The sequence below is a fragment of the Petromyzon marinus genome, chromosome 41 (assembly GCF_048934315.1).
Source record: "Petromyzon marinus isolate PM22_M1 ecotype Great Lakes invasive population chromosome 41, UKy_Petmar_22M1.pri1.0, whole genome shotgun sequence".
Taxonomy (NCBI): domain Eukaryota; kingdom Metazoa; phylum Chordata; class Hyperoartia; order Petromyzontiformes; family Petromyzontidae; genus Petromyzon; species Petromyzon marinus.
In genome coordinates, this window is record NC_133707.1 from 189,159 (window position 1) to 201,210 (window position 12,052).

Consider the following 12,052-nt stretch of genomic DNA (forward strand, 5'->3'; position numbering starts at 1 on the left):
GCGATTTTTAACAGCGTTTGTCAAGTATCCAAAGCGCGTGCTGTCGTTGGTGTCTGCTTGTGCCGCTGCGTGTACGATTGTCCGTTTTTGTCTCACCGTGCCCCCACGTGACAGCTGTCGTTCCTGTGCATTTGTGTGTGCTTCCTTGGGAGGGCCGAGGGAGGGAGGGTGAGAGTGTCGCGTCCCCACGTCTTGTGCACTCGTCAACTGTCAATGGTCGAAATTCATTCTTCCTTTGCACCCATTCTCTCTGACAAATTCCATCAATAAGCCTACACTCTTATCGGTGACTGAAACCCGTTCAGAATTATCCTGTCTTATTTGTGAAAGTGGTAAGTGATTTTTATTTTTTAAGATATGACGATGTTGACGATGAAGATGATATTAATAGCATTAATAACAAAGGTCCTGACAGGTCTTTCCTTTTCCGGTGGTGCGCCCCTTTACGGGGGCGGCAGGTACCGTTTTGCAGAGATCCGCTACCACCGCCCGGAGGAGCTGCACAAAGGGCGGAAGGTGGCGGCTCGCGTGGAGACTGTGGTTATTTTTCTCCCGGATGTTTGGCACTGCACCCCCACCCGTTTGGAGTGGGAGGCGCTCTCGCGAGGCTACAAGCAGCAGCTGACGGGCAAATCGCAGGCCGCGAACAAGGAGGTGGACGGAGAACAGGCACTGAAACCAATCCCACTCGTCCACCCGCCTGCCCTTGTGCCCTAGCTCCCGTCATTCCTGCGCTCTCCCCCATTACCCCAACCCTTCATTCTACTTCCACCGCCCGCTCCCTGCCCCCCTCAATCCCGGAACCCCCTTCCCGCTTCCTATACCGTTTAGGCTGCACATGTCTCTTTGGTGTTGTTGTTGACGTTGAATTGTTGGTGGTGTTGGTGGACTACGGGAAGATGATGTTGGCCAAAGTGTACTCGCTGAGCCAATGTCGCCAGTGTAGCGTTCTACACGTCCTCCTCTTTCAAAATCATTCCCTTTGTGTTGTCGCGGTTGACGCTCGACGCCAGCTGGAGGAGATCTACTTTTCAGTGTCGCCGCCGAGAAGATGCGCGGCCTGTGGTTTGGATCGGTGCGCCAACTCTCGTGGCTTTTTCGTTAGCGTGATGTCCCCCGTTGGTGCAGTTCGTGCCTCATCTGAACGTTTCCAATTGGGAGACGCATGGAGTGCCTGGAGCCAAATTTTTAAAGAAAAGAAAAAACCCTGAGTGTGTCCTTATGTCTCCACTGTTGGAAGTAAGATTTTTAATACACGAACGTAGTCTTTTGTGAAAATGCGGCCATCCTTTGTTGGCCGTGGGTATAGTAATAATGTAATCGGAGAGCTCCAGACCACTACAAACAAGGATAATCTTACAGCTGGATTTTTGTGCCATTTCCATACTTACTATGTCCTCGTATGAAGTTTACAGTTCCACTCCATCAACTAAAAAACACAGTAAGTTTATAAAAATTCATAGTGAATAGCGTGCTGTTGTAGGTAGGAACTGTCAAAGCTTCTCCCTACCCTTGCCCTCCCTGTGTCTTGTCCCATCTATGCCCCCTACCGAAGCCCTTGCCCTGTTTACCCCAACACTGATGAAATGCTTTTGTGATTTGCAGATTTCTCTTGTGATTGACTTGTTGCATCAGAGCTCATGTGTCCATTCACTTAGGGGCATCTCGGACTGTGTCTAAAGCGTCACAGGAATGTCTTAAGCAGAAGGAAGTATATCTTTCCAAACGAGAGCAAGCGCTGTTGGTGGAAGGTTTGAAGGCAGCTTGCATGGGAGGACGTGCCTTTTCTATGCGTGGCTAATTTAGCGTGTCTCCAATCTGTTTGGACAGGATGATGAAGAAAAGGATGAAAATGGTAAACTCACGACTCCGACACACCACTCTAAGCTGGATCCCAAGACGATGAAGGTAAGACCAAGTGGATTTTTGCTTGACCGTTGTTTACACTGCCAGAACAGGCTTGGGTTGATGCTGCAATGGCTATGGCGTCTAGAAACATAACATAATAGATGGAGGCGTTTGGTGACATCAGCAGCTTAGGATCATGATGGTATTTTGACCTTGCGGCTCGCATGCTCTTCTTCATTTTCTTTGCTTGCATCACACATTTTCAAACTTTGGTGTTTGATCACCATGTTTAAATTGTCTTTAGTATGCATATGTGTCATGGGATAGTTGTTGCCGGGCTACGTGCTGGCAAGCAGTTGTCAGTATAAAACATCTGTAATTGTATGCCACCACATCTATTTTTCCTTTGCTAACTCATCCTGACCAGAATGGTCAACCGCCACAACCTGCACATGGTGGAAAGACACCCTCATCGAGCAATGGATTTACAAAGGGCTGCACAAGTAATGGGCCATATCGTATGCAATGATTCACTTGTGAACGTGTGTGTATCTGTGTGATCCTGTGCCGTGCCCATGCTCACTCCGGCAGGTGAGTTCTCTGCGCAAGGAGCTAGAGGTGAGGAGCATGAATGCCAAGGGTCTCAAGTCGCAGCTGGTGGCGCGGCTAATCAAACAGCTGAAGCAGGAGGTGGAGGTGGAGGAGCAGGAAGCGAGTGAGAAGGCCGAGGCTGAGGAGGTGGATGAGGAGAAGCCCGCCGAGGAGACCGAAGAGGTGATGCCACTCGTTGCAATGAACGTTCATTGATGTATTACACACTCTTTTTTGTTTTATTTATCATCGAAGTATTCCAAAATTATTCCAAATGAGTAGGCAAGTAACAACTACCTGATAATAGTCCTGGTCGGCACCCTTCAGGGATTTAAACTTGTGACCTGAATGAGAGACAGGTTCTTTAACCAACCCACAAAATGTTGACTGTAGCCTGGTTCTTAATCGGAGTGAGTGTACTGGCAATCTATAATGTGGACTGTAGCCTGGTTATTAAGTTTGTCGAGTGTACTGGCAGTCTACAATGTTGACTATAGCAATGGTTAAGCTGGGTGAGTGTACTGGCAGTCTATAATGTAGACTGCAGCCTGGTTTTAAGCTGGTGAGCATATTGGCAGTCTATAATGTGTTCATGATTTTTTAAATCTTTTTGGTTACCCCTGCTATGTATGGCAAGGTGATGGTTTTGATTTAACACAGTACATGAAATTCGTGGTCTGATTCCATTTGTGAAGGACAATATTCCTGACATGCAATATCCCAGTGTCTACAAACTAAGCTGTATCTGCGGCAGCAGTTACATTGGGGAAACTAAGCTACATGTCTCGGACCGTGTTTGTGAGCATAAGGCAGATTTGAAACACGGTAGGACCAATACTTCTGCCGTGGCTGATCATTAATTTAATGCAGCTGGCTCACACGAAATTGATTTCTCTAAGACGATGGTACTTCACAAGCCTACTGGCTATCAACAAAGATTCGTTTATGAAGCCATCCATTTTTTCAGACACAGACACAATTTAAACCGAGAGGATGGTCATAAGATATCATCAACCACTTTGGGTCATGACTTGATTTGTGTTTTCTTGTCAACCTCCACCGTCAGCAGTGTGGATGTGTTGAGAGAGGTGCAATGCTTTGATTGGTGTAGACCTACTGTCGGTGTCAGGGTTTTCTCCTTCATTAACATTAGCTGCCCCGCCCATCTCTAAACCTTTATAAACAGTTTGCCTTCAGAGGCTAACCCCCCTGTTCCTGATGACGACCGCTTGTGTTGCGATCGAAACGTCGTGGTTTTTGTTTTTTTCTTTTTGTTACTGAAAGAACCAGTATAACTCAACATTATAGACTGCCAGTGGGCTCACTCAGGTTAAGAACCAGGCTTCGGTCTGTATTATAGACTGCCATTACACTCACTCAGTTTAATAACCATTGCTACAGTCTACATTATAGACTGCCAATACCCTCACCAGCTTAAAACCAGGCTACAGTCTTCATTATAGACTGCCAGTACACTCACCAAGGTTAAGAATCAGGCTACATTCTACATTATAGACTACCAGTACACTCACCCAGCTTAATAACCAGGCTACAGTCCACATTATAGATTGATCAGTACACTCACTCCGATTAAGAACCAGGCTCTACATCTTCTTGGTTCTTTCGGTAAAGTCACGTAGAATGGAAATAAAAATAATAAAAATAAAACAATTATTTTATTTCCATTCTACGTGACTTTACCGAAAGAACCAAGAAGATGAATCCCTGCAGTCACGAAAGCTTTAAATCAAAACCAGGCTACAGTCGACATTAGTGGTTTATTTCTTTTTATTATTTTTATTATTTTTATTCACTTTATTTTTGTTATTATTTTTCTATCTGCGTGACTTTACCGAAAGAACCAAAGAATATGAATTCCTGCATTCACGAAAGTTTCAAGTCAAAATTCACCCCACCACCTGGCTGGATAAACTCAGCAACTAAATTCGACCGTATAACCGCTTTGTCTCAGGACGAGGAGAAGAAGCGGCAGGAGGAAAGCGAACGCCTGCGCAAAGAGCGGCGTTACACGCTGCCCGAGATGCCTTCCATCATCGTGCACCCCAACCGCACTGCCAAGAGCGGAAAGTTCGACTGCAGCGTCATGTCGCTCAGCGTGCTGCTCGACTACCGAATTGAAGATAACAAGGAGCATTCGTTTGAGGTACCCGGCTCATGATCCACTTAAAGCCGAAACCACACACACCTCTCGTTGAATGCGTGTAAACAGAAGTAAATTACTTTCACTGTAATTTTAGGATGTGTTACTTCGATAAGGTGTGCTTGTATCCAGCTCTCACGTACTTCACATTGCAGCGCAAGTCCAGCTGACGCCTCTGCCTCAGATTTCACTGCCCACTCCCCCTCACCTCCCACGTAGGTGTCGCTCTTTGCAGAGCTCTTCAATGAAATGCTGCAGAGGGACTTTGGGTTCCGCATCTACCGGGCGCTGATGGCCGCTCCAGAGAAGAAGGATGAGAAAAAGGACAAGAGGGATAAGAAAGAGACTGACAAAAAGGATTCGAAGAAGAAGGAGGTGGAGAAGAAAGAGGTGGAGAAGAAAGAGATGGAGAAGAAAGAGGTGGAGAAGAAAGAGGTGGAGAAGAAAGAGGTGGAGAAGAAAGTGGCCAAGAAGGACAGCGACGACAAGGACACGGAGAAGGTTGTAGTGAAAAAGGAGAAGGTGGAAAACGAGAGCAAAGATCAGGAAGAGCCGAAAGCCAAGAAACGGAAAACCGACGACGAGAAAGATGAAAAAGTAATCCTTTTATTTTCTGCTTTTAACTTGATTTGAAGCTTTCGTGACTGCAGGAATCTATACTCTTTGGTTCATTCGGTAAAGTAACGTAGGTAGAAAATTAATAGATGATAACGTTTCGATCGCAACACAAGCGACCGTGAGAGAGAGAAAGTTACAAGTAGCTTTCTCTCTCTCACCTGAAGACGATCGCTTGTGTTGCGATCGAAACGTCATGATCTATTAATTTTCTATCTACATGACTTTACTGAAAGAACCAAAGAGTATGCTTTTAACTTGGTTGCATTTTTTTGTGTGCCTTAATATTTATTAGAGCATAATATGATGTGTATCCAAGAGAAATCCTCACTATATTATAGAGATGAATTTTCAGATGGATTATAATTCGGGATGTAAAGTATTTTAACATTTATACATTTTGTACAGCAGAGGGAAATGCAGCAATGTTTCAACATCAGTGATTCCCACATTCACCATCCCGCCACTGACCACCCTGTTGAAGTATGTTAAAATAACCCCCACGACCAGCATGGCGTGTGGAAGCCATCATCCAGCAGTGGATTGAAAAAAAAGGCCTATATGTTTACATTGTTACATGTAGAAGGAAACCAGAGGGTGTTGATAACACTTCACTATACCGCTTGCCTGTTGGACACTTACTTGCTATAATGATTCTGACTGGCATCTCATTTCCCCCACCAATCTCATAAACTAGAAATCCACTATTCGCTGCATTTCAGCTGTGTCATTAACAAAGCACCATACATGCCCTGTGTTAGTCACCGCACAATTCTTACTCGGGTGGAACTGGGTATGTGGGCGACGGTTTTTGGTGATGTTCGGTGATGGCGACTATGATGCTGATAATGTTCTGTTTGTATATAAAGGCAGAGGAGAGCGAGGGGCAGCGAGGGGCAGAGGAGGAGGAGGAGGAGGACAAGGACTCCGAGTCGAGGGAAGAGGAGGCTTCTAACTCGGCCGACGAGGAAGATGAAGATGATGATAAAGAGGGTGAGTTCGCCACAGCCACAAAAACTGGTGGGAACCTACATGCAATGTTATGGATTTCTACAATATACACATGCTGTTTGGTCGAAAATTATGCTTAAAAGTGCTCATCTTGTTCCTGCAAGCAAGGTTTAAAATAATTAAGAATATTAAATCCAAAATATCACAAGTCGCAGAACACAGCTACAACGTGTTACGAATTTATGCTGCCTGCTGTTTTGTTGAATTGCAGATGACAAAAAAGATGACAAAAAAGGAGACCGGAAAGCCAAAGAAAAAACTGTGAAAGAAAAGGTAGTTATAATAAAAAATGTCACTGTAAAACTTCATAATTATCACTTGGGAACTTAAAGTAGGGGTGCACAACTTCAGTCCTCGTATACCAGAATCCTACACGTTTCATAGAGAGCTTAAAATATTTAACTGCTTAACAGCAGAAAACACTGAAAAAAGGCCTATTTAAACATGATATCAATAATGGGTTCGGTTAAGTTTTTTAGAACTCTATTGAATTGAAAACCAGAAGGAACTGCGGCCATAGAGACACTGGAGTGTGGCTTAAAGGAAGACAGCCCTCCATGAAGAAGATATCTCATGTAGATTCTTTCCTAGGCTGTCTTAGTTTGAAGTTTCGTTAATGAAAAAATAACTTCACTTCAGGATTGCCGCCAGTAGCATTCCAGCAATGTCGCTGTGGTGTGAAAACCTCTGAAAGATACGTGAACATTATCACTGACTTTAAACTCACGGCGGGCAGCCCGGGAACACAAATCCTTGGTGCTTAGTTACGTATGTATGTATGTTTAACTTGTTTCGTACCCTACATAGCCAACTACTATTCTGAGGTGCGTTTTAACCCAAAGCCCCTTCACGTCGACAATGTTATGTTTTGATTTAAAGCTTTCGTGACTGCAGGAATTCATATTCTTGGTTCTTCCGGTTAGGCCACATAGAAGGGAAACAATAAAATATACTTTTTTATTTTATTGTTTCCATTCTACGTGACTTTACCGAAAGAACCAAGACTATAATGTTATGTTTATTAATATTCTTTGGGTCTTTCGGCAAAGTCACGTAGATAGGTGACTTTACCGAAAGACCCAAATAATATGACATCCTGCAGTCACGAAAGCTTTAAGTCAATGTTATGCTTCTCTTTTTTGATTGGCGGGTGTTTACACGCCTCGTTTGTGTGCTGACCTGGCAGGAGAAGAAGGTCACTGTATACCGAGACCTCCTGCTCGCTTTCGGATACTTTGACCAGAGCCACACGGGCTACCTGCAGGAGAAGGACTTGGAGGAAATCCTGTACACGCTGGGTCTGCACATGTCACGAGCGCAAGTACGAATAGACACACCTGCCATCCCCAAAGTTAATGCACTGCACGACTCTTGCCTAATTTGTACCTTCCCGTAACGTGGCTCTGTATAAATTTAGTGACACATTTGCTATGACGAATGAGCCTTTGACCAAAACGCCTGGAATGTGCCTAATGTAATTTCTCGGAAGTTAAGCTGGTTTGAGCATGGATAGTACTTGTATAGTTTACCACCTTTCATAACAAGTCTTAAAGGCTGTCAAACTACCTTGTTTTACTGTACATCTTTGCTCTCAAATGAATGCTCTGGGTTTTTAATTCACACTGACCAGCATTGTAAAATATGGTTAAATAACCCCCATGACCTGCAGGTGTAATTACAAATTTAAAACTGGGTTACCTAATGGCTTGCATGACAATGTGCCCATGTACCCATCTCCTGCATCCTCCGCCACAATCATTTAAACGTGGATGGTCTGAATGATATTAAGGAGCGGTCCTGAAAATATCGCCGAATATTCATTGTCGTGGATTGCACACCCCACTTGGGGGGCGGCAGTCACGGTGTTGACGTTTCGTCTGCATTCCAGATCAAGAAGCTGCTGTCCAAAGTGATGGTACGCGACGTGTGTAACTACCGCAAGCTGACGGACGCCTTGGAGGGAGAGTCGGTGAGCGAGACGCGGCCCGAACAAAGCTCCACGTTGGAGGAAATTCTCGCGCAAGGTGGGGGGGAGGTTATCTGAGTCTGACCACACCCCACTTAAATGTCTCTAAGTGCTCACGTTACGGTCCCTTTTGTCAGTCTGCTGCTGGATGACGGCCGCGATAGCGACGTGTGACCTTGCCCGTGCCATGTGTGTATGGCCACGACGCAGGAAACAGGCCTATGCTGCCCTTCACGCTCAGCAGGGTTGCGGCAAAGAGGAAGCCTGGCGAGGCGGAAATTCAGTCCAGCATGGTCACCTATCAGGGGGCGCTGGTGGATGTGGGCAGCCTCCTGCAAAAACTGGAGCGGAGCGAGCGAGCGCGCGACGACCTGGAGTGCCAGTATCAGGCTCTACAGCTGAAGATGGGTAAGCATTTGGCATTTCCTCAAAGTTGTGTGTGTGTGTGATATTGTTTTTTGTAAGATTAACAAGGTGGATGATAACGAGTAGGTATCCCATGCAGGACATTTTTACGTACATATTTTTTTTTAAAATGAGTAAATGTGTCTTTAAATTCAAGTCATAGTACAACCTCTGCTGACTTTCCACAAATGTATGATAATTTTATGAACCCCTCAATGATGCTTGACCAAGCGAGTTGAAGGCTGGGATTAAAACTTACAACTTCACAATTATGAGTTACCCTCTCTGCCATAGTTCCACGAGGGCAAGGTCTGGCACATAAAGGACTCCGTTTAAACTTCTGAAACGTCCCGGTTTCGGCAATTTCTCACTTGTGCAGAGGAGCTCAACGCCAGCATGAGTGCCACCGGGGACACGAACCTGGCGCTGTCGCTGGAGCTGAAGGAGACAAACGGCCGTTTGAGCGGGGTGGAGGACAAGCTACGGAGCCTAGAGCAGCGCCACAGCGCCTTCACCAAGCTGCTGCAGAGCACCTCATTTGGCCTCTCCAACCTGCTGGCCGGCATCACCGGCGCTGTCAAGGAGGTGAGCTCATTATCGCCACGTCTCCTTGCTGTCTGAGCGTCTGTTAAAGCCCAATTCATTATATTAAAAGAAAATGCAACACAAAAACCATACGTGCTCCTAGATGTGTTTTACCTAGGCTGTGGGTCATCACACATGACTAAGCAGCGCCGCAAAAGCGCCCTCATGACGTGCATCGTGACATCACTGCCATAACTTTCGAGACAAGGTGGAAAAACTTGGCACTACAGCTGCATCATGATGTGTGGTGTATAGTGGGTTTCAGCCATATTGAGGCAATGGATGTCAGTTCATATTACACATTACATATTTGGGTTGCTTCATTTTACACCTTTGTAAAATAAGAACCGCAATTGTATGATAATCACGAGACACAGAACAAAATTTGATGGGACGCAAGTGCTTATGGTTCGCATTGACAGCATTAAAGAGACCATGATCCTTTGTGAGCTGAGCGAAAATCAGTCATTGGCCCAAGGCTTTGTTTCACCAACGTCTTATTTTCTGTTGAACAGAAACTCGAAGAGGAGACGAAACCGGCAGCGGAAGAGCCTGTGGAGAATGGGGCTGACGCATGACCTGCAGAGATTGGTGGATGATGTAATTGTGGCAAAAACTGTAGCCGTCGCTCCTAGTGGGGGTTCGGCTGGCTGGTGCACGTGGTCCGGTGGTGATAACGCAGTTGTCTGTTGGCAACATGGTAATCTGGCCACAGGAAAGTAGAGCATATTAATGCGTGTAAGTAAAAAAAAGTCAGATTTGTGACAGTCTTGTTCTTTGGTGCGTTTCCTGATTCTGTTGGGTGCCGAACCAAAACACCCATATTAATACCTGAGAACAAAGTCAACCCCTGTGGGAGAATCATTTCTTTGTCCTTACGGAACCCCCTGTGTTCACACCTTTATAGAGGTCTGCCACTGTGGAATTGTCTAGTGCTGAGCCATTGTGCTTTCTGGGAATTTTTTTATGCTAAGGTGTGTCCAAGAAATACTATAAAATTAAAGGAATGGGTGCCCCGGAAATATCTGGGGGTTTTTTCAACAAAACCCTGCTATTTCCATCGTGGGCAAATTGAGGACATTTACAGCTTGTAATTTTATTTAGCTTACTTTTTACATGATGAAAATACAAAGGAAAGTTGGAGAAAAAAACACCGAAACTGACGAAGATCAACGAGCGATTTCTGCAACGCACAATCTAGTGCTACCATTAAATGCTGTGCAGTATAGTTCTTAACTGGGACTCTGGCACGTGACATTTCCACACAGCGTGCACACGTAACTGACAACTGGTCTGCATTGCATTGAGTTCTGTTCAAGTGGGTTTCAAGTGTGATTTTAAATTAATTTATTTTAAACGTTAAAATTTTGAGGGGTCTGCAAATAAATCCCCATTTATATGCAGGGCATTGAATGTCTGCCCACGTTATCTTTGAGTATACTCTTGTATCCTGCGTTTTGTACATCCCAAGCTTAAGTAAATGTCCGTGTCACGAGGTTTGTGCAGCACTGCACCAGAGCCGGATTCCATAAGACTTGAGCCAACAGGGCATGTGCACATGGCCAGTCGTCTCTCAGTCGTACGCAGTTGGGTTTTTTTTGCTGGTGGCATTGCTGGGATGGTGATGATCTCATTGCTGTGGGTAAGGTGTAGTGCATTCGTATGTTGACACTGCATATGTTTGCGCTTAGCCCTTGCAAACCCATAGCATAGCACATTAAAAGTTGTGTTGAGCTTGTGGAGTGCAGTTGATGAACGGAACGGTTGAGTTAAAATATTACTTCTGTAATTTTAAGGGTTTGATCAGTGCGATGGGAAATGAGTGGCAGGTCCCTTTTACCACTTCATCTGGATCACGTCTGATTGCAATTTGGCCAGATCTCAGAATTGGTCCTCATGTACATTTTTGTACCACTAGACTTGTTTATCAAATGAAGCGAAATCTACAGATCTTAAAGTAACATTAATGCAATTTACATGTCATTTTGTACGTTAAATTCGAGGTAGCGTTTGTGCATAAATGCACAGAACTTCACGTTTGTATGTGTAGCAAATACTAAATTTCTGTCAGTTGCAAGCAAACGAAGATGCAAACTGCAACCTCAGGCTCATTGTATTACTGAAGAACAAGTACAGGAATGCAGTGCAAGTGTTCTGCACAGTGGTGTGGCAAACTATATTTGACACAATAGCATAAGATGAAATACGTTCTATTGTGATGTGTTTTGATATTTTGTGAAATTGTTGCAGCAATAAATATGCTTTAGACTTGTTTTTCTTTTTTAAATACTCACCCATACTCCCATCTTATAGTGAACAGTTTTATAAACTTAATGGTTGTTAATGTAGATTGCGTTTTAATTATCCTTCTGCCATACAGTCCTGAGCCAATGGGAAAAGTTGAATATCTGGTCGAGGTTGAGGTGTTACTTGAACAACTTCTGTTGACTTCACAACACCGTAATAGTTTTCGTAGCCCTGATTGGGTTTTTGGGCTGAGTTATCCCTCCACTGGGATTTAAGCTCGCAACGTTGCGATCACAGGTCGAGCCATCTTAATAAGCAGTTGTCACAAGGCCTGATTGTGTACACTAAATAAGTACATACACACCTATAGCCCTTTTATAAATTCATTGCTGGATGAGGGCCTCCTAAGCCGTGCAGGTTGAGACATTTGACCATGTTGAAGACTAGTCAGTGGCGAAGGCAGACGTGTGAACATAGAAGTAGTGAAACAATGGATTTTGCTCCTCTGCCCACCACGAAGCTCCCACAGCATATAACGAACGGCCTGTGCTAACCAGGCTCACTGCTTTGCTTCCAAAATCTGATGAGATCGGCACACTCCAGGCGATATGGTCACATGAAAT

General features: G+C 44.7%; 1 protein-coding gene across 6 annotated transcripts in view; it reads left to right on the forward strand.

The window, feature by feature from the left end:
- Window positions 1–11,456, forward strand: part of CCAR1 (cell division cycle and apoptosis regulator 1) — a 34,131-nt gene extending 22,675 nt beyond the window's left edge. For 5 of the 6 annotated variants that reach the window (XM_076073193.1, XM_032969213.2, XM_032969215.2 and 2 more), the window contains 12 exons: window positions 459–669; window positions 1,831–1,908; window positions 2,440–2,622; window positions 4,412–4,603; window positions 4,820–5,197; window positions 6,085–6,208; window positions 6,438–6,499; window positions 7,413–7,547; window positions 8,115–8,250; window positions 8,403–8,600; window positions 8,977–9,182; window positions 9,698–11,456. In XM_076073193.1, coding sequence (XP_075929308.1) covers window positions 459–669; window positions 1,831–1,908; window positions 2,440–2,622; window positions 4,412–4,603; window positions 4,820–5,197; window positions 6,085–6,208; window positions 6,438–6,499; window positions 7,413–7,547; window positions 8,115–8,250; window positions 8,403–8,600; window positions 8,977–9,182; window positions 9,698–9,760 — 1,966 coding nt within the window. In that variant the 3' untranslated portion in view covers window positions 9,761–11,456. The remainder of the gene's footprint in view (window positions 1–458; window positions 670–1,830; window positions 1,909–2,439; window positions 2,623–4,411; window positions 4,604–4,819; window positions 5,198–6,084; window positions 6,209–6,437; window positions 6,500–7,412; window positions 7,548–8,114; window positions 8,251–8,402; window positions 8,601–8,976; window positions 9,183–9,697) is intronic. The other variant, XM_032969216.2, reaches the window with a different exon arrangement.
- Window positions 11,457–12,052: the final 596 nt, after the last annotated feature.